The sequence below is a fragment of the Macaca nemestrina genome, chromosome 1 (genome assembly GCF_043159975.1).
Source record: "Macaca nemestrina isolate mMacNem1 chromosome 1, mMacNem.hap1, whole genome shotgun sequence".
In the NCBI taxonomy this organism is placed as follows: domain Eukaryota; kingdom Metazoa; phylum Chordata; class Mammalia; order Primates; family Cercopithecidae; genus Macaca; species Macaca nemestrina.
The window spans coordinates 123680082-123701161 of record NC_092125.1 but is presented as its reverse complement, the minus strand read 5'-3'; the positions used below and the strand labels follow the sequence as shown (position 1 = coordinate 123701161).

Sequence of the window (21080 nt, the reverse complement as noted above, 5' to 3'; positions counted from 1 at the left end):
CTAGTTCTCACTGAAGTCACTCCAATCAGCCTTTTAAATTCCAATGAAGTGCTTTTGTGAAAGTCACTAACAACCTCCACTTCGCCAACTCCAGTGGATTGTTCTCAGAATGCACCTAACGCAATGGTCCTGATTTCCCTTTCCCTCCCTTGCTCCTCCCTTTCAGTCTTCTCTGCTGGATTCTTCTCTTTCCAACTTTCTGTTGTGGGTGCTTCAGGGCTTGCTCAGTCCTCTCACCTCTTTGCTACCTACTTACTCCTCCAGAAAATATAATCTAGTCACATGGCTTCAAATATCATAGCAATTAGGGAGATTCATATACCCAGATGCTCACTTGACATCTGCATTCAGATATCTAATAGGTGTCTCATATGCAGAACTGAATGCTTTTTTTGTTTTTTTGAGACAGAGTCTCACTCTGTTGCCCAGGCTGGAGTGCAGTGGCATGATCCTGGCTCACTGCAACCTCTGCCTCCAGAGTTCAAGTGATTCTCATGCCTCAGCCTCCCGAGTACCTGGGATTACAGGCACGCGCCACCACACCTGGCTAGTTTTTTGTATTTTTCAGTAGAGACAGGGTTTCACCATGTTGGCCAGGCTGCTCTCAAACTCCTGACTTCAAGTGATCTGCCCGCCTTGGCCTCCTAAAGGGCTGGGATTACAGGCATGAGCCACCGTGCCTGGCCCAAAACTGAATTCTTGATTTTTCTCCCACAACCTACTCCTCCTGCAGTCTTTGCCATCCTAGAAAATGGCACCACCACTCAGGTGCTCAGGATAAAAACTCTTAAAGGTACCCTTAATTTTGCTAATTCTCTCACAACCCACATCAAATCCATCAGCAAGTCCTACTAGCAATATGTTTAAAAATATATCCACAGTCTCACCACCTGCCCTCTCACCCACTGCCAAGAGCCTGGCCAAGCTACCACCTCCCCAGCTTGGACTCCTGAGAGAGCTCCTGGCACTCCTGCTGCTTCCACGCATGCCCCTGTCAGGCTGTTCTGCTCACACCTATTCTTCAAAAGAGAAGACAAATCCCAGCATTCCCCTGCTCACAACCCTCTCATAGTTCCCAACACAGGAGGAGTAAGGCCCACATCCTAATTGTGACCTACGAAGGCTGCATAAGGTCTGGTCAGGCCCCCTCTGGCCCCACTTTGGACTGTTATTCTCTGTGCTTCCTCCATACTGCCCTTCTCCCCTTTGCTTGGATTGACTGGGCATGCTCCAGCCTGAGGGTCTCCGCATTGGCTGTGCCTCATCCTACTCTCCTCCGAGATGGCCACATGGTCATGTCCTTGTTTTACTTAGGTCTCAGAGAGCCCATCCTAAACACCCTGTCTAAAAGAGCACTGACTCTTGACACTTTCTGTTTTCTTACTGTTTTAGATTTCTTCACGGCTTTAATTACCTGATACATACACACACACACACACACACACACACACAGACTCATATTCATTTATGAGACAGGGTCTTGTACTGTCACCCAGGCTGGAGTGCAGTGGCATGATCACAGCTCACTGTAGCCTCAACCTCCCCAGGCTCAGGAGATCCTCCCGCCTCAGCTTCCCAAGTAGCTGAGACTACAGGCACACGCCACCATTCCCGGCTAATTTTCCTGTATTTTGTAGAGACAGGGTTTTGTCATGTTGCCCAGGCTGGTCTTGAACTCCTGGCCTCAAGGGATCCACCTGCCTCAGCCTCCCAAAGTCCTGAGATTACAGGCATGAGCCACCACCCCCAGCCTTCATATTTATTTTTTGAGTATTTATTTTCCCCCTTAAATATAAGTTCTGAGAGCAGGAAATTTATCTGTTTTGTTCACTGCCATATTCCTGGGACTTAGAATAGTACCTAGCATATAGTAGGCACTCAATAAATTAATGTTATCTAATTGTATCTTTATTTTTGGATAATGAGCAAGAGATTGCTTTCTACAGATGTCCATGTCTGAGTAATGCCCAAACCCTGGATCAAAATATCCTGGCCAGGCGCGGTGGCTCACGCCTATAATCCCAGCACTTTGGGAGGTCAAGGCAGGGGGAATCACCTGAGCTTAGGAGTTCAAGACCAGCCTGGCCAATATGGTGAAATCCCATCTCTACTAAAAATACAAAAATTATCCCGGTGTGGTGGCGCACACTTTTAGTCCCGCTTACTTGGGAGGTTGAGGCAGGTGAATTGCTTTAATCTGGGAGGTGGAGGTTGCAGTGAGCCGAGATCGCATCACTGCACTCCAGTCTGGGCAACAGAGCAAGACTCTGCTTCAAGAAGAAAAAAAAAAAAAAAAAAAAAAAATTCCCAGAAAAGATACCAGAATTCACGTGGTGACTGAAGGCCAAAGTGCAGAGTAGCCTATCAGATTCAATCAGCCTCTGCAAAAAGAATCACCCCTAACACTTACAGTGGCACTAAATATAGCAAAAAGACAAGAAACTCTGTCAGTGCCAAGTAATAAGGAGAATCTATAGGAAAGATATTTGCAGAAATATCAGACCCCAAAGGGAACAAGGCAATACCTACCTTATCAGCCATCACAGAGGCAAAAAGGAAACGTCCCCCAAGACCAAATGAGTAGATTTTCACGCCAATAGTTTTGAAGCTTTTTCCCAAGTCTAAAGTTCTCCATAATTCCAGAGCCCCAAGGTCAGCTTCTTAAACAAGACAAAATATTAATTAAAATTTCACTTACTGGTGAGCCTAGTTCAAAGCAGTTGTTTTAGAATCAGTCTTAATTTTATAGCTAAACCATTTTAAATACTATGCATGTTAATCAAGTGACAACATAAAATGTGATACAGCATTAGATTTAGGAAATTCATATTTGTGTTTTATTTTATACATTTCAGATTTTTGCTCGATGGAAAGGTAAGAGATTACTTAATTCCAATACAGTGTTTCATGAAAACATCAAAGCCACAGCATGCTGCTTTACTTTCTTCATGGCACAGTTTAGAATTATCTTATCCCATTTTAAATTGTCGAGTTTTCTTTTCTTTTAAGAGCTGGGGGTCTTGCCACATTGCCCAAGCTGTCCTTGAACTTCTGGGCTCAAGCCAGCCTGCTGTCTCAGCCTCCCAAGTAGCTGGGACTACAGGCATGCAACCATCATGCCCAGCTTGAGTTTTGGTTTTCTTGTTTATCATCCAACACCCCTACTTGAATTTACATTCCATGAGGGCAGGCCTTGGGTGTTTTGTTCTCTCCATCCTTAGAATAGTGTTTAGCATATGAGCAGGTGCTCAAATATCTGTTGAAATATGAGTAAATGATAGATTTTGCTTTCTGTTTTGAAATTGTGTCATCATTTGGGAAGCCAGTTGCTTCTACAAGCAAACACAAACACAACCCATGCTTTCCTGTAGAAATAACTATGCATTTCAATTTGCTGTTGTCTGTAGCATAATATTTGCTTTACATAAATACATGGCTAAGATTAAATATTGCCTCTATGTATAGCCTATATTTTTACTTGATCTGGATAGTGTAGTAATTTGGTTTTATTTTTAAGATTTTAATAATCACTAACAGCTTTCTTTAGCTATTACAATTTCAGGAGAATAGGAGGATCTTTTATGTTTCTACCTTGCACAATCCAGAAAATTCTACCACGAATGGACAACAGGACACTATTTTCTGGGACTAAAATATACTTACTGCAGGAGCCATTTGCATAGGTGGTAAAGAAGATGGTGTTGTCTGATCCCCTACAATGAGGCAAAAACGGGGAAAAGAAATGGTTTAAGACTGCTGAAGGACTGTGTTGACCTTACTCACAAACTTCCTAGCAGGTCTAACAAGCTTCATTCACAGGTACCAACAAGCACCGCTTCTCAGGTGCTGAGCCCTAGTCCTTCACAGCTCTGCCCGTCAAGCTCCCCACTGCCCAGCCCACGTGTTCTCTATAGTCTACCACTTCTTTAAGTGAACTCTTTCAGGCAGTCATGCTTGTCTATTCACCCTCTCCACATTTGCCTCTGACATTTTTGATCGTCACAACTGGGCGGTGGGTTGGGGAGTTGTTACTGGCATCTAGCGGGTAGAGGCCAGGGATGCTGTTACATATTTATGATGCACAGGATGGTCCTACATGATAAGGAATTCTTTGATCCAAAATGTCATTAGTGCTGAGGTTGAGAAACTCTGTTTTAGAGCAGCTGGCATGCATTTGCCTACTGTTTCTTATTTTACTTGCATAGTATGTGCCTTACCTTTCCTACTATATAAATTAGCTTCTTCAGGACAGGTACTATGCTTTGCTGTTTCCCTTCAGAATCAAGTTCAATGCTTTGTATGAGCTAAATAATTTAGTTCTTCCATCTCAAATAGACAACTAGGTCAGTGGTTGAATTATTTAAAATGTAACCTGGAAAGGGAGTTTGCAGGGAACTAGATTCAGACCCTCCCGGCACTTACTGGATTACAACCAAAAAAAGGTGTTGGTTTTGAGAATGTTCTTTCAGAACTTTAGGTTGTAAATTCCTAGAAACTAGAGATCTAAAAAGGTGAGTAAACAGCAGCAGCCTGGTTATTCATATTTAGACACTAAACAAAAAAAAGTTACAAAAGTAAAAATCTTGCATAGAATACACAACAAAATACTCTTTTAAAATAACTTTTTAGTTTTAAAGATAAGGTTGTGCTTGTTTATTTAAGTGATGGAGTCTTGCTCTGTCACCTAGTTTGGAGTGCAGCGGGGCAATCACAGCTCACTGCAGCCTCGAACTCCTCGGCTCAAGTGATCCTCCCACCTCATTCTTTTGAGTAACGAGAACTACAGGAGTGCACCACCATGCTTGGCTTTTTTTTTTTCTTTTTATTAATTTTTTGTAGAGATGGGGTCTCACTATGTTGCCCAGGCGGGTCTTGAATTCCTGGTCTCAAGCGATCCTTCCATCTCAGCCTCCTAAAGTGCTTGGATTATGGGTATGAGCTACTGCATGTGGCTAAATATGAGTTTTAATGATTAAAATTTAACAAAAATTAGCCAGGTGTATGCCTGTAGTTCCAGCTGCTGGGAAGGCTGAAGTGCGAGGATCACTTGAGCCCAGGAGGCAGAGGCTGCAGGAAGCAGAGATCGTGCCACTACATCCCAGCCTGGGTGACAGAGCCAGGCCTTATCTAAAAAAAAAAAAAAAATTACTGAAGTCTTACTTACACATGACCTACATGTTTTAGTTCCATCAGGAGTGAAACAATTTAACTTAGTTATCTTAAAAATTACTTCCGCCTGGTGCAGTGGCTCACGCCCTGTAATCCCAGCACTTTGGGAGGCTGAGGTGAGCAGATCATGAGGTCAGGAGTTTGAGACCAGCTTGGCCAACATGGTGAAACCCCATCTCTACTACAGGGTGTGGTGGCGCACGCCAGTAATCCCAGCTACTCAGGAGGCTGAGGCAGGAGAATCACTTGAACCTGGGAGGTGGAGACTGCAGTGAGCCGAGACTGCACCACTGCACCCCAACCTGGGCAACAGAGTAAGACACTGTCTCAAAAAAAAAAAATTACTTCCTTCCTGATAAAACTGTATAAGGTACAAATACAATTCATTAGAATACATAAAATGAAAGCAAATGTGGCATGTGTACCAGAGTGGTGCTATAAAAACCTCATTAAAAAAACATTTCTGGGGCTAGGCATGGTGGCCTATAGCTATAATCCCAGTACTTTGGGAGGTTCTGAGGAGGAAGGATTGCTTGAACACAGAAGTTTGAGACCAGCCTGGGCAACACAGTGAGACCCCCCACATCTCCACAAAATAAAAATACAAAAATTAGCTAGGCATGGTGGCACATGCCTGTAGTCCCAACTACTTGGGAGCCTGAGGGAGAAGGATCACTTAAGTCCAGGAGGTGAAGGCTGTGATAAGCCATGACTGTGCCACTGTACTCTAGCCTGGACAGAAGAGCAATACCCTATATCTCAAGAACAAGGAACATTTCTAGAAAAGGCCTACTTTATTTAAGCAACATATTTAATACTTTAATTAATCTTGGTAGACGCATTTCAAATCTGTATTCTACACTTTCCTGATTCCTCCAGTACAGGAAACTCTTGGTATTGTGGGTCCTGATCATGAACATCAATTGTATCAAACTATAACACAGTGTTCCCATTAGAAGTTACCAACGCAGGTGTACTTTCTTGATCTAGCACTAAAGAATTTCATACTGTTTATTCTCTAAGTTTTTGTCTGTTCTTTTAGAGTAATTTCACCTCCTTCCAGCTCTCAGGCTGTAATTCTAATGCTGTTACGTGCTTATTGTAGCAGTTACATATCCCACCTCTGGAACCAATCTGCTATAAACTGGGATTCACAAATTAGCTGAAATTAGTCAAAGGGAAAGGAGAAAGAGGCTCTAAACAACATTCTGAGCCTAATCAGATTTTGGAGGCATGAAGCCTCTTAATTCAATTCTTGCTTAGCCATCCCCACATTCTCCAAATAAGCCTCCTTTTACAAAAGGAAAAAAACTAAAGCCCAGAAAGGTTGAGCCCCTGACTAGCAGCAGAGTGAGGATAGAACAAAGGTGACACGACTTCCAAGTAAGAGCTCCCTCCACTCCATCCTCTTTAAGCAGGCACCCGGAGGGGCAGGGAATCTCTCCGAGAACAGTGAATGAGTTTTGGTGCGCAATGTGACTTCAGGAGTCTGGAAGCTCTTTCAGCTTTCTTCCTGATTCCTTGCCATGTTCTACATAACTGAAATGGAACTCCAGACAAGAGAGTGTAAATCTGGGCATGGAGAAGTATTTAAATCCCTAAATTAAAGCTATATTTTATTGTATTTTAATTGATGTCACCATTCATAGAGAATAAACCCTGGGCAGGCAGCAGCAACTCAGTCACATGCCTTGTTTTATACTTTATGTTCTAACATTTAAGTGAGACTAAGTCTTCTTTCCCAGCAGAATGAGAAGCTCCTCCAGGTCAAGGCCTGTGTCATAGCCCTCTCTGATATTCCTTATGGCACCCTGAAGAGCACTTGGCACACAGTAAGTGCTCAATATTCATTCATGTGATTTTTGGCAGCACTATCAGGAAAAGGGTTTAGGGCTCTGCACAGATGGAGTCTTCTGTTACTTACCATTTGGCCAAACATACTGCTTTGTGGATTTCTTCCCATTTTCCCCCAAAATTCTTGGACACCCACAGGCCATTCTGAAAGATTATAAATGACTTATCAAAATTCTAGCTTTATCTTGTGCAGTTGCTTGTATGACCTTTAATATTTCATATCCAATCATTCAGGACAGTAAAAACACACACTGAAGCTCCATCAGAGCTGCCCGAGCTCCACAGACGCACACATGGTCTATCTGGGCCCTTTTGGGGTCTTGAAAGTTCGGAATAACAAATGTGTATGAAGTGCCTACTATGTGCCAGGCACTGTACCAGATGTTGCACTGGGGATACAAAGATGAATAAGACACACTCCCTGCTGAGAGAAGGGGCTCACAGTTTAACAAGGGGCATAGATAAGAGGAAAGTTCAACACTATGCAGAGTTATAAAATATGGTCTAGTATAGAAGTGGGGAGAGGAGGAACATCGCATCAGAGATAGTTTCCTGAAGAAGACAGCTGCACTGAGTTTTTTTTTTTTTTTTTGAGACGGAGTCTTGCTCTGTTGCCCAGGCTGGAGTGCAGTGGCCGGATCTCAGCTCACTGCAAGCTCCGCCTCCTGGGTTTAGGCCATTCTCCTGCCTCAGCCTCCCAAGTAGCTGGGACTACAGGCGCCCGCCACCACGCCCGGCTAGTTTTTTGTATTTTTTAGTAGAGATGGGGTTTCATCGTGTTAGCCAGGATGGTCTCGATCTTCTGACCTCGTGATCTGCCTGTCTCGGCCTCCCAAAGTGCTGGGATTACAGGCTTGAGCCACCGCGCCCGGCCTGCACTGAGTTTTAAATGATGAGCAGTGGGACCAAAAGAAGGCAAACAGGGAGATGAGGTGTTGCTGCACAAAGAGAGACTAGTATTAGCAAAGACAAGGAGGTCATAAACCCTGCAGCGTGTACAGGGAGCAAAAAGCCATCAGACATTACTGGAGTGCAAATTCCAAGGTAAGCAAATGAGGAACTAACGCTAGGCAGAAAGGTGAGGCCAGCTCACAGAGAGCCTTCCTTCTGTGCCATGGTAAGGACTCCAGGGCTTATTGCATATGAGGTGCTCCCAGGAGGAATGTGTGCTAAGCAGGAGGATGACACAGTCCATTTCACTTTTTTAGGTGGAGTACTTGGATGAGAATGGGAAAGACGGATTTCAGAGGGTCCAGACTAGAGGCAGGAAAAGCAGTGAATGACTGCCACATTAGTTCGGTAAGAGCTAATGAGGTCTTGAACACTGGCCATGAGGAACAGGCTCTGCAAGAATTTAGAAGCTAGCATAGTAGAACTGGATGACTTTTCCTCCAGGGCAGGATGAGAGGTAGGAGTATGGGGGATGTGTGTGTGTGTGTGCGTGCACGTGTAAGTTGGTCACTCTGGTTTTCTGGTTGGGGTATCGGATGCAATGTGATATCATTAACTAGTATAAGGATTAAGGGAAGAAGATCAGGTCTGAGAGAAGAGTAGGGAGGAAGCTCAGTTTTAAATTGATTTAAGGTGCTTGTGGAACATCCAGCTAGAGATATGCAGGGGGCAGCAAGACAGGAATATGATGCATTAGGGGAAAGCCAGGGCTAGAGATAAGTATTTGAAAATCTTATACATTATAGGTGGTGGTAGTTAAATGGTAAGAGTGGAAGAGACTGCTCAGTGAAATGAGGAGTAGGCATTTAAGGGTAGGCTGAAAGGAGGTTAAGGAAGATACTAAGAAGGAATAGCTAGAAAGCTAGAAGAACTAAAAGGAATAATGTCACAGAAGCCAAATAATTAGAGTTCTCAAAAGGAGGAATTGGCCAATAGTTTGAAATGTAGCAGAGACTTAACAAAACCCTGACTGACAACATAACACTGGTAATGTGAGCTTACTGAGCTCGGCCTCAGCGGAGATGGGACAGAGATGTCCTAGTCTAGCTGAAATAAATGTAACTTATTTAGGCAGAATTTATGTTCAGTACTCCTGTACTCTCACCCACCATTCTCCCTTAACTTTTTCTCCCCTGGTAATATATTCACATCCCAGCATTTCTAATTTATCTAATTCTACTTATAAAGACAAGGCAGAATTTGATACCACTTATTTGCACTTTAGTACAAATTGGTCCCTCTTCTCCAGCCCAATTATATGTACTTCAGACTTACCCTTAAATGGAAGACATTTCAGGTACCGAAGCAGATTGTATCTGTCTCTTTCTGAGGATAGTGCTGTTTTAATAACCCTGAGACACTTGGTAAAGGAGACGCAGTAGTCAAAGGGGAGCTCTATGGGTCTGTTCACTCCTAGGGAGGGCTCCTTGCTCCCTTGTAGTGCTTTCAGCTTAAGCTGCTGGAGGCCAATTTCTAGGAATTGTTCTAAGATCTGAAGCTTACTCCCCAGCAAGCTAGTTTCCTTCCCCCAGCCTCCACTGCTAAGCATAACTCTGAGGCCAGACACAGTGGCTCACGCCTGTAATCCCAGCACTTTGGGAGGCCGAGGCAGGCGGATCACCTGAGGTCAGGAGTTCGAGACCAGCCTGGCCAACATGGTGAAACCTTGTCTCTACTAAAAATACAAAAAAATTAGCTGGGTGTGGTGGCACATGCCTGTAATCTCAGCTACTCTGGAGGCTGAGGCAGGAGAATCGCTTGTACGCAGGAGGTGGACGCTGCAGTGAGACCAGATCGCGCCATTGCACTCCAGCCTGGGCAAGAAGAGCAAAACTGTCTCAAAAAGAAGCATAACTCTGGCCCTCCTGGAACCCCCTAGCCTGACCTCTGCTCAAAAATCTCCCCACAGAAAGCCCAGAATCCAGATCTCTCTTCTAGTGCCCTTCATCCTCCTATGTCACCCTTTGCTCAGCCTGACTAGTTCACAGTTATGATCTTGTTTCTGACCCCAAAACAGTTAGTACAGCAATGACTCTCAAACTTTGGAGCTCAGGCTCAGCTGGGGAGCCTGTTAAAAATATTGGCCACCCTACAACAGAAGTCATTGACTTATTATCTCTGGGTTTGGGCAAAGGGATGTGCCTCTTGAACTAGTTCCTCAGGTGTTTCTATCTGATGAGAGAAGGCCATAAAAATGTAAAGTATAATTCTGATTATTACAGTCTAGCAACTCAGCCACTTTGGGCCCTTAACCACAGTAAAGGGAGACTGGTCCTCCAGGAAAGGAGAAGCTGAATGTGTTCCTCAGAGAACTTTCAGAAGAGAAGTGGGAGGGTTAGGAAAACACACTGGTTTCTGGAGAAAGTATAGGAATGTGGTAGGGAGCGCAGGGATTTAAGACTTTGGATATTTATACATGAGTGCCAACGACAGAAACCAGTATGTTTTATAAACTGATGACCTAACAAAAAAGAAAAAAAATTAGAAAGATGTTGTCTGATCACAGAAAAGGAACAATGACAACGTCAGGAGTTTGACAATTTATGCTTGTCCCTTGTAGCACAAGAATGGTTAAATTAAACTGTTTTCTAGTTCATTACTGCAATACCATACATTTAGTCACTTAAAAAAATTACAATGACAACTAGGCATCATACTTACCTGGAATAGATAGCACATGGAAATTGTGTCCTTTACCAAATAGGAAAAATCGTTAAAAAAAATACAAACTTCATGCCATAAGGAGATTCTAGAAAGAAGTCCAATATTAAAAGCATTTCCTAAAGGATCCTTCTAAGACAGTACATTTGAGACTCTAAAATGCAAAAGACAAACCATGTTCCTCAACTGGACTTACTTCAGTGCTGAGAGCTAAAAGATAGTCAGAATTCTGAGGGCTATACATCATCTGAGTGAGGGGATGAAAAGGGAGATCTGTTTGCACAAAGTTCTTCGCAAAATCTGATGATCTGAAGATTCTTCCTCCACGACTTCCTCCAGACACCTCTGCTGTTAATACCACCTGACAGGAAGAGGAAAGATCTGATTCAGGGTATGATACTATCTATGCAAGCACACAAGTTCGTACACCATTTTCACCAGACATTAGTTAAGAAATCTTAGTTCTAGAAGTAAGAAGAGTTACAAAAACCGATTAGTTGCTCCACTCTACTCCTTGGGTCTTATTCTTATCAAAAAATAACACCCTGAACTGAGCTGGGACATCGTATCTGTGGGTTTAAGCCTTGATTAGGCTGAATAACTGAGATTAGTTTTCCAAAAGACTAAAATGTTGTCATAGGGTATATACATTGGAACGTTAAGCAACTGCTGCGTAATTATTAAGGGCTTTGGTGCACCTTGGGCAGGGAACAAAAAAAATAAATCTGTGTGCTCAGAGTTCCATTCTTTTTTTTTTTTTGAGATGGAGTCTCGCTCTGTCGCCCAGGCTGGAGTGCAGTGGCGCAATCTCCGCTCACTGCAAGCTCCGCCGCCTCCCGGGTTCACGCTATTCTCCTGCCTCAGCTTCCCTAGAAGCTGGGACTACAGGCGCCTGCCACCACACCCAGCTAATTCTTTTGTATTTTCAGTAGAGACGGGGTTTCACCGTGTTCGCCAGGATGGTCTCGATCTTCTGACCTCCTGATCCGCCCGCCTCGGCCTTCCAAAGTGCTGGGATTACAGGCGTGAGCCACAGCGCCTGGCAAGAGTTCCATTCTTATACGACTGATATTAAATTGTGTTTAAGGCAGGCACAGTGGCTCAAGCCTGTAATCCCAGCACTTCAGGGGGCCGAGGTGGGCGGATCGCCTGAGTCCAGGAGTTCAAGATCAGCCTGGGCAACATAGCAAAACCCTGTCTCTACAAAAAAAAAAAAAAAAAAAAAATTACCCGGGAGTGGTGACAAGAGCCTGTAGTCTCAGCTACTCAAGTGACTGAGGTGGGAGGATCCCTTGAGCCTAGAAGGTCAAGACTGCAGTGAGCTGTGATGGTACCACTGCACTCCAGCCTGAGGGACAGAGTGAGACCTTGTCTTAAAAAAAAAAAAAGTGTTTAATTTTAAAATACAAATATAGCAATACTAAACTAAAATACATTATTGTGAATCACTGGACCATGCCAATACTAATATCTGACAGCTCTGCATGTGGTATCAAGCACAAGCTTTATGTAAACAAGAATGAGTCTCACCTTTCCAGAGTTCTCAGGACCAATAGCCATGCCAAATTCTGTCCGAATAAAGGTGTTATTGATGAGATTTGTAATATCCTTAAAGTTCTTCCCATAATCCTCACTGAGAGGAAGAAAAAAAGGGCAAATTTAGGGTACAGTGGTCATGGATATTACGAGTTCCTACTCAGCTTTCATTCTCCCTTCCCACCAACCATACTGAGAGACTCGGCTCACCCTCAACAGTCACATTCCTAGCTCCAGAGGTGCCCTGGTGAGTCCAAAGAACATTCCACCCCGCCTCACCAGTGATGGGGGTTCAGGAATTGGGGAGTGACTCAGGATGAGCCAATGGGAGACAAAAGCGGGGGGAAATTTGGGCTCTTCTAGGAAGCACACTGCCTCCCACTTACGACAGCCACCTGATAAAATGGTCTATATTCCTTCAGACCAGCAGTTCTCAATCAGGGTGTTTTTGTCGCCCAAGAAACTTTTGGTAACGTCTGCAGACTTTGTTTCTTTCTTTGAGACAAGATCACACTCTGTTACCCAGGCTGGAGTTCAGTGGTGCAATCTCAGCTCAGTGGTGCAATTCCCAGGCTCAAGCGATTCTCCAGCCTCAGCCTCCCGAGTAGCTGGAATTACAGGTCTGTGTCACCACGCCTGGTTAATTTTTGTATTTTAAGTAGAGACGGGGTTTCACCACATTGCCCAGGCTGGTCTCGAACTCCCGAGCTCAAAGCGATCTGCCCGCCTTGGCCTCCCAAAGTGCTGGGATTATAGACATGAGCCCCCGAACCCGGTCCTGGAGACATTTTTGATTATCACAACGCAGGGCTGAGGCGCTACTGGCATTAAGTGGGTAGTGGCCAGCGATGTTGCCAAACATCCTACAAGGCACAGGACAGTCCCACAATAATAAAGAATTACTTGGCCCCAAAGGTCAAGAGTAGTAAGGTTGAGAAACCCCAATGATGCAGTATACGAACACACAGTAAAAAGACTGCTATCGTTATTCTGTCCCAATGGGAGCACAGAGAAGGTAATTTCAGAATTCCTGAGAAGTAGAGCCTATGACACTGAATTGAATTGACCCTGAAGCCTGACATTCCTCTGTACTTAGTTGCAGAATCAACTATTCCCTTATTATTCAAGTTAGTTTAAGGTAAGATCTATGCAAAGTACAGCCAAAGGCTTCTAACTAATCTATTAATCCACAGCACTTATGATAAAGCTGTAAGTGAAGCTGTACCAAGTTCTTGAAGTTTTCCCCCCTAGAAGTTACCATCCTTAGGCACAAGTCTCTAACACACTCAGTACATGAAATACACCTAGGAAAAACAAACAAACTTAATCTCAACTTTCAGGGTTTCAAAACTTTTTCCAAAAGTTCATTCCAACAATATCTTTGAGAAGTATCTGAATCCGTGTTTAGATTCTGGGAAATAAAAGCAAAAATTCCATAGCTGTCTAACACTGACAGGTTTAATACTATGTATAGCTCTCTTACACAATACACAATGCTAAATCTTAATGTTCATTAAAGTATCCATCAATGAAGACAGCTGTGCACTGCAAATTTTCACACACAGATAAATGTAATCTGCAGTGGTCTTCAATGATAGAATATAGCTACATGTTGCATGAAGATGCTTTGGTCACCAACGGACTATTTATACGATGGTGAGTCCAGAAGATTATGATACCATATTGTTACCATGCCTTTTCTGTTTAGATATACAAATACTTAGCACTGTGTTATAGCTGCCTACAGTATTCAGTATGGTAACATGCTCTACGGGTTTGTTGCCTAGGAACCACAGGTTATACCACATAGCTGCGGTGTGTAGTAGGCTATACTGTCTAGGTATGAGTTAAGTACACTCTGCGATGTTTGCACAATAATGAAATCACCTAATGATGCACTTCACAGAATGTATCCCCATCAATAAGTGAAGCCTGAATATACATAATGTAAATGATGTTATAGGTTTTGGTAGCGGCCTCAACAAATAAAGAATTGCAAAACCATGGTGATGTAAGGGGCTGAAGTGAACATCTTGTCCAACTCCCTCATTTCACAGATGAGGAGTTGCAAGGGAAGGCAATTTATCAAAAGTCAACTAGTTAATTAAGGGCAAAATTGAAACTATAGTCCAATTCTCTGAACCTTTAGCCCTAAACTAGAGATAACTTTTAATTATCTGTGAGGATTTTTTCCCTTACAAACTGGGACCTTCCTCTATCTTGCTGGGGGCTTATGACCTGGCAGAAGAGATCAGCTAAGAGAAAGTTGGAGACAGAAGGGAAGTATCCATGTGGGTATGTAGAGGTCCCTGATAATATGCTTAAACAACTATATATGTCTAGGTTGTCTGAATGACTTTATCCTTCCTTAAGTACATACACACACGTAGAAAATTCCTAGATAAATGAAATAGCATTGGGCACCACCCAACAAAGTCCTATATTACCCTTCCTTTGGCTTTGGAGTAGATCAGCTCTTACCTTCCTGACAGCTGGCCAAGAGATGTGCATAAACAATTCCCAGCTCTACAGTGCATATATCATCAACAGCCCTGTAAACCTTCCAAAGGGGTTGAAGCAGCCTGATTAAGACTAGTTTACAAATCGGTCCTCCTTCATGACATCCCCAGAGAATCTCCACAAACCTGTTGGCAAGGCTGCTTGCTTTTTAAGAACTTGGCACAACAAACACATCCCTGCCCTTCAAAAAAAGAAACCAGCATGAGCAAAACAAAAGATCACCTGCTACAGCACTCTAGTGCTTTAGTCAGTTAAATAAATGGAGAAAATGAACTAGCATCAACCTGCTAGGACTTAAGTAGAGTACTAGCAAGGCCACTTTGGGCCCAGGGGTATATTTTATTAACACAATACTTTATTTAAATGTAGCTTTATTTTCTATTAGCATACATATCACGAAGATATGTATGGTCTCAAACCCCCGGCCTCAAGCAATCCTCCCACCTCGGCCTCCCAAAGTGCTAGGATTACAGGCTGATCCTAGCACTTTATTTTCTATCAGCATACATCATGAAGAGGAAATCAATGAAGCAACTTTGATAAATAAATCTAATTTTCAAATTCCATATGATAATTAATGCAGTTAGGCACAGCTGTCATATGATAGGTAAACAATTAAAACCCTGTGAAACCAACTGCTTTAGAAACAAGTCTTTTTGGCTGGGCGCGGTGGCTCACGCCTGTAATCCCAGCACTTTGGGAGGCCGAGGCGGGTGGATCACGAGGTCAGGAGTTCAACACCAGCCTGGCCAAGATGGTGAAACTCCGTCTCTACTAAAAATACAAAAATTAGCCAGGCGTGGTGGCACGTGCCTGCAATCCCTGCTACTCAGGAGGCTGAGGCAGAGAATTGCTTGACTCCGGGAGGTGGAGGTTGCAGTGAGCCAAGATCATGCCATTGCACTCCAGCCTGGGCGACAGAGCGAGACTCCATCTCAAAAATAAATAAATAAATAAATAAAAAGAAACAAGTCTTTTTAATAACAATTCTATGCATCAACACTAATGTCCACTTTCTGGTTACTGAAAATAAATGATCATGGCCGGGCGCGGTGGCTCACGCCTGTAATCCCAGCACTTTGGGAGGCCGAGGCGGGTGGATCACCTGAGGTCAGGAGATCAAGACCATCCTGGCTACACAGGTAAAACCCGGTCTCTACTAAAAATATAAAAAAGTAGCCAGGCGCGGTGGCGGGCGCCTGTAGTCCCAGCTACCTTGGGAGGCTGAAGCAGGAGAATGGCCTGAACCCGGGAGGCGGAGCTTGCAGTGAGCAGAGACTGCACCACTGCACTCAAGCCTGGGCGACAGAGCGAGACTCCATCTCAAAAAAAAAAAAAAAAATAAATGATCATTTTTGCATATATCCATGGTGTAAACACGAACGTTTATAACTCAAGACAATAATGCTAAAATACAAATATAGTTGGAATACAGCTTATTTTAGTTTGGGCTACTATCAGAGAATACTATAAACTGGGTGGCTTATAAACAGCAGGAATTCATTTCTCACAGTTCTGGAGGCTAAGAAGTCCAAGATGAAGGTGCCAGCAGATGTGCTGTCTGGTGAGGGTCTGCTTCCTGCTTCACAGATTGCCCTCTTGTCACTGTAACCGTACATGACAGAAAGGACAAGGGAGCTCTCGGGGGTCTCTCTTAAAAGGGGACTAAACCCACTGGTGAAGGTTCTGCCCTTATGACCTAATCACTTACCACAGGTCCCACCTCCTAATACCATCGCACTTGGGGTTAAAATTTCAACATATGAGTTCAGAGGGAACACAAACATTCAGTATACAGCATCCTGACACCCCCACCCCGCCCCTCCACTCCATTCCTCCAAACTCATGGCCTTCTCACATGCAAAATACATTCGTTACATCCCAACAACCTCAAAAGTCTTTTTATTTTATTTTATTTTTTTGAGACAGAGTTTCGCTCTTGTTACCCGAGCTGGAGTGCAAAGGCAGGATCTCAGCTCACTGCAACCTCCGCCTCCCAGGTTCAAGCGGTTCTCCTGCCTCAGCCTCCCGAGTAGCTGGGATTAAAGGCATGGGCCACCACACCTAGCTAATTCTTGTATTTTCAGTAGAGACAGGGTTTCTCCATGTTGGCCAGGCTGGTCTCAAACTCCTGACCTCAGATGATCCGCCCTCCTCGGCCTCCCAAAGTGCTGGGATTATAGGCGTGAGTTACTGCATCCAGCCTAAAAGTCTTAACTTGTTCCAGCATCAATTCTAAAGTCTAAAATCGAAAGTGTCATCTAAGTATCATCTATATCAGACAAAGGTGAGACTGAAGGTATGATTCATCCTGAAGCAAACTGCCCTTCAGTTGTACAGTTTGTATTTTTGTACATTAGCCTCCCAAAGGCTAATTTTTGAATTTTTAGTAGAGACAGGGTTTCACCATCTTGGCCAGGCTGGTGTTGAACTCCTGACCCGTGAAACTTGTGAAACCAAACAAGTTATGCACTTCCAAAATACAATGGTGGGACGGGCACAGTATAGACATTTCCATTCCAAAAAACGGAAATGGGAAAGATGAAAGGGGATTCCAACTAAGTCTAAAATATAGGCAAACTTCATGATATATATTTATTTAGTTATTTTTAAAGAGTAGGTCTTAAGGCTGGGCATCCTACCACCTCGGCCTCCCAAAGTGCTAAGATCACGCCTGTAATCCTAGCACTTTGGGAGGCTGAGGTGGGAGGACTGCTTGAGGCCAGGAGTTTGAGACCAGCCTGGGCGACATGGTGAAACCCCATCTCTATAAAATACACAAAAATTAGCTGAGCATGGTGATTTCCAGCCTGTAGTCCCAGCCACTCGGGAAGCTGAGGCAGGAGGATCACTTGAGCCCAGGAGGTCGAAGCTACTGGGAGATCATGCCACTGCACTCCAGCCTGGGCAACAGTGCAAGACCCTGTGTCAAAACTAAGTAAATAGAGGGTCTTGCTCTGCCACCCAAGTTGGGGTGCAATGATGTGATCATAGCTCACTACAGCCTAGAACTCCTGAGCTCAAGCAATTCTTCTGCCTTAGCCTCCCAAGTAGCTAGGACTATAGTCATGTGCCACCGCACCCAATTTTTTTTTTTTTTTGGCAGAGATTGGTCTCACTATGTTGCCCAGCTGGTCTCAAACTCCTGGCCCCAAGCAATCCTCCCACCTCAGCCTCCCAAAGTGCTGGGATTATAAGCATGAGCCACTGCACCCGGCCTAGATATTAAAGCTTGAAAACAATTCTCTTTGGCTCTAACCTGGGTCCTACAGGTCCAATGTTGGGGAGGGGGTCCCTCCTCTTCCCAGACATGTTGGGATTGTGGTCTTGCTCTGCAGCCTTGCCAGAAAGCGGGTAGGCCCCCAAGGATCTGGGTGGCCTTTTTTCCATGGCTTTGGGTGATGGTCCCTCCTTTTGAAATTGAGGAGGCAGCCTTGGAGATCCCTGAACTGCCTTGTCTTAAAGAAGAGCGCACATATGCAATCGAATAGCTCTGTGGTCCTTAAAATCTGAAAGCCTTTCCTCATTGGGTTCAAACTGGCAGTTTTCCTGTTGGGGTAACTGATTAAGTTCTTAGTTCACACCCATGCTAATCTCTTTATCAAATGGTCACTCGGCCACATCCTAATTATTCTCAGTTTGTGCAATTTAGATAGACTGAGAATTTTCCAAATATTTAAGTACTGCTTTCTTCTTAATAATTCTGTCCTTGAGTCATTTCTCTTTTCCCACATTTTACTACCAGCAGTCAGGAGGAACCAAGCTGCAACTTCAACATTTTACTTAGATATTGTTTTAGCTAAATACGCAATTTCATTGCTTGCAAGTTGTACTTTCCACAAAACACTAGAACGTGAACACAATTTGGCCAAGTTCTCTGCCACTTTATAACAAGCATTGTTTTTTCTCTATTGTCCAATAACATGTTCCTCATTTCTGCCAGAAACCTCATCATAATGGCCTTTGTGGTCCACATTTTAATGAATATTCTACCATGGATTACTTAGGTATTCTCTAAGATGGAAGCTTTCTCTATAGCTCTCCTCTTTTCTTTCTGAGCCTTCACCGGAATCGTCTTTAAGTTTCATTAACAGCTATGTAGGCTTTTTCAAGCATGCACCTCAAAACTCTTTCTGCTTCTACCTATTTTCTTTTGTTCATTTTGCCATGATTAAGCCACCATAAATTATAACATAAAAGTAACAAGGATGATGGCAAACTCTTAAAAATATTATTGTTTTGTAGTTTTTACTAATTGAGAAAGCTTATATAATCTTCATTATGCATGGATTCTATATTTGTAAATTTGTTTACCTTCTTAAATTTATTTGTAACCCCCAAATCAATACTCATGGTGCCTTGCTAGTCATTTACAGACATTTACAGAGCAGCAAAAATGTGAGTCACCCAGTGTACCCATTCCCAGCTGAGGTCAAACAAGCTGATTTGTGTTCAGTTCTAACACTATAAACAAGTGTCCTTTTCACGGTCTATTTAGTGCTAGGTTTTTGCATGTTCATGCTTTTTTTGGGGTACTTTTTCTATCTAAATGGCCTCCAAGTGCAGTGTCAACATGCTGTTGAGTGTTCCTAAACGCAAGAAGGCTTTGATGTGCCTCATGGAGGAAATATGAGTATATGAGACAAGCTTTGTTTGGGCAAGAGTTGTAGTGCTATTGGCCATGAATTCAGTGTTAATGAATCAATAATACGCATTAAATAAGGTATCTTTAAACAGAAACACACATAAAACAAAGTTATGTATTGATCATTTGATGAAAATGAGTGCTGTGACCAGAAGTTTGCATAAACCTAACCCTATATGTCCCCCTAGGAGCAATGGTTCACTATTAACTAATTCAGTATTCATGACAACTTTACAGAACATAACTATCACTAATAATGACAACCAACTGTACTGAGATTTCCAGGTAAAAGATCAATAGGGAGAATGTAGTTTATTAAAATGTATCAAAAGAATCATGGACCTGAAACTACTGCTGGGTAAAACTGGCAAGATTTGAATTCATAATAAATTTAATTCCCAATATTTCAGTCTCTTTTTTCCCCACTACCTGATATTACCTTGTGTTTTTATTTAAATATTTTGTATTTTATCATTATTGGGAAAGGATACACGTTTTCTGTAGAAATTTTGAAACTACAAGTGGGAAAATAAAGAGAGTAAGATATTGTAAATAAAATCACAGAACTTTTAATCAGAAGGAACATGAATATGTATTTGGGGGTCTTCATCTTACTCTGATTGACAACTTGACGTGTATAAAAGTGAAGTTGTATTAAAGGTAAAATGCCAGCATCACATTTTAGTATACTTTTTCTTTAAAAAAAAAAAAAAGCAAGAAAATATATGTTGTAAATGGAATTTATGCCAACCTTGTAACTGAAATATGCAGTCATTGTTAACAATCTACTGCAGCGAAAACTGAACTCAGCATATCATAAAAAAGGTTGTTACACAAGATGCCTTGAAGACGCTGGTTTACTGCACTAGCAGCACTTTGCATTGTATACCTTTAAGTTATCCTTTTTTAAAAATCTCAGTCCCAGCACTTTGGGAGGCCGAGGTGGGCGGATCATGAGGTCAGGAGATCAAGACCATCCTGGCTAACACAGTGAAACCCCGTCTCTACTAAAAATAAAAAAAAAAATTAGATGGGCATGGTGGCAGGCGCTTGTAGTCCCAGCTACTTGGGAGGCTGAGGCAGGAGAATGGCATGAACCCGGGAGGTGGAGCTTGCAGTGAACCGAGATCGCACCACTGCACTCCAGCCTGGGCAACAGAGAGAGACTCCATCTCAACAACAACAACAACAACAACAAAAACTCAAGTAACATCCTGAAAAACTTACATTGACTATGTAATATATTTTAATGCAAAACCTCTTATAGATTTCCCTATTGATTCCCAAAATTTGAGCAACTCTCAATAGGAAATTAAAACCAGAAATAAAATAGCCCAGCAGTCTTTGTGATATTAATAATTAGGTATACAATATTGGTGTAGAACAATGCCTACATTTGCTTCACTAAGTAAATTATACAATGAAAAGCTGGACTTAAGACATCATAAAACAAAAAGATGGAAAATATCTGTTAGTCACCAAAAATCAAATTATCATCTTAATTGTAGCTAGTTTATTTCTTCAACTTCATATGTGCGAGACAAACAAACTTTATAATCCATTATACAAACTAATATTCCTTATAAGAAAATCAAAATTAATACTATATAAACACGGTTCCTTTAAATGGAAAATACGTATATGTGTGTGTATACATGTACACACAAACATATGCATACACACACATATATTTGTGTACATATACATACACATATATATAATCTCCCAAATCCTTCAATAATTC

At 42.7% G+C, this 21080-nt stretch overlaps 1 protein-coding gene across 2 annotated transcripts in view; it reads right to left on the bottom strand.

Moving 5' to 3' along the window:
- LOC105479283 (sortilin 1) overlaps window positions 1–21080 on the bottom strand; it is an 85831-nt gene that overhangs the window by 30698 nt on the left and 34053 nt on the right. Inside the window, exons 4-8 of one of the 2 annotated variants that reach the window (XM_011737242.3) lie at window positions 12166–12268; window positions 10832–10996; window positions 7094–7167; window positions 3664–3713; window positions 2530–2660 (exon numbers count right to left, since the gene is read on the bottom strand). In XM_011737242.3, the coding sequence (XP_011735544.2) occupies window positions 2530–2660; window positions 3664–3713; window positions 7094–7167; window positions 10832–10996; window positions 12166–12268 (523 nt within the window). The remainder of the gene's footprint in view (window positions 1–2529; window positions 2661–3663; window positions 3714–7093; window positions 7168–10831; window positions 10997–12165; window positions 12269–21080) is intronic. The other variant, XM_024792062.2, reaches the window with a different exon arrangement.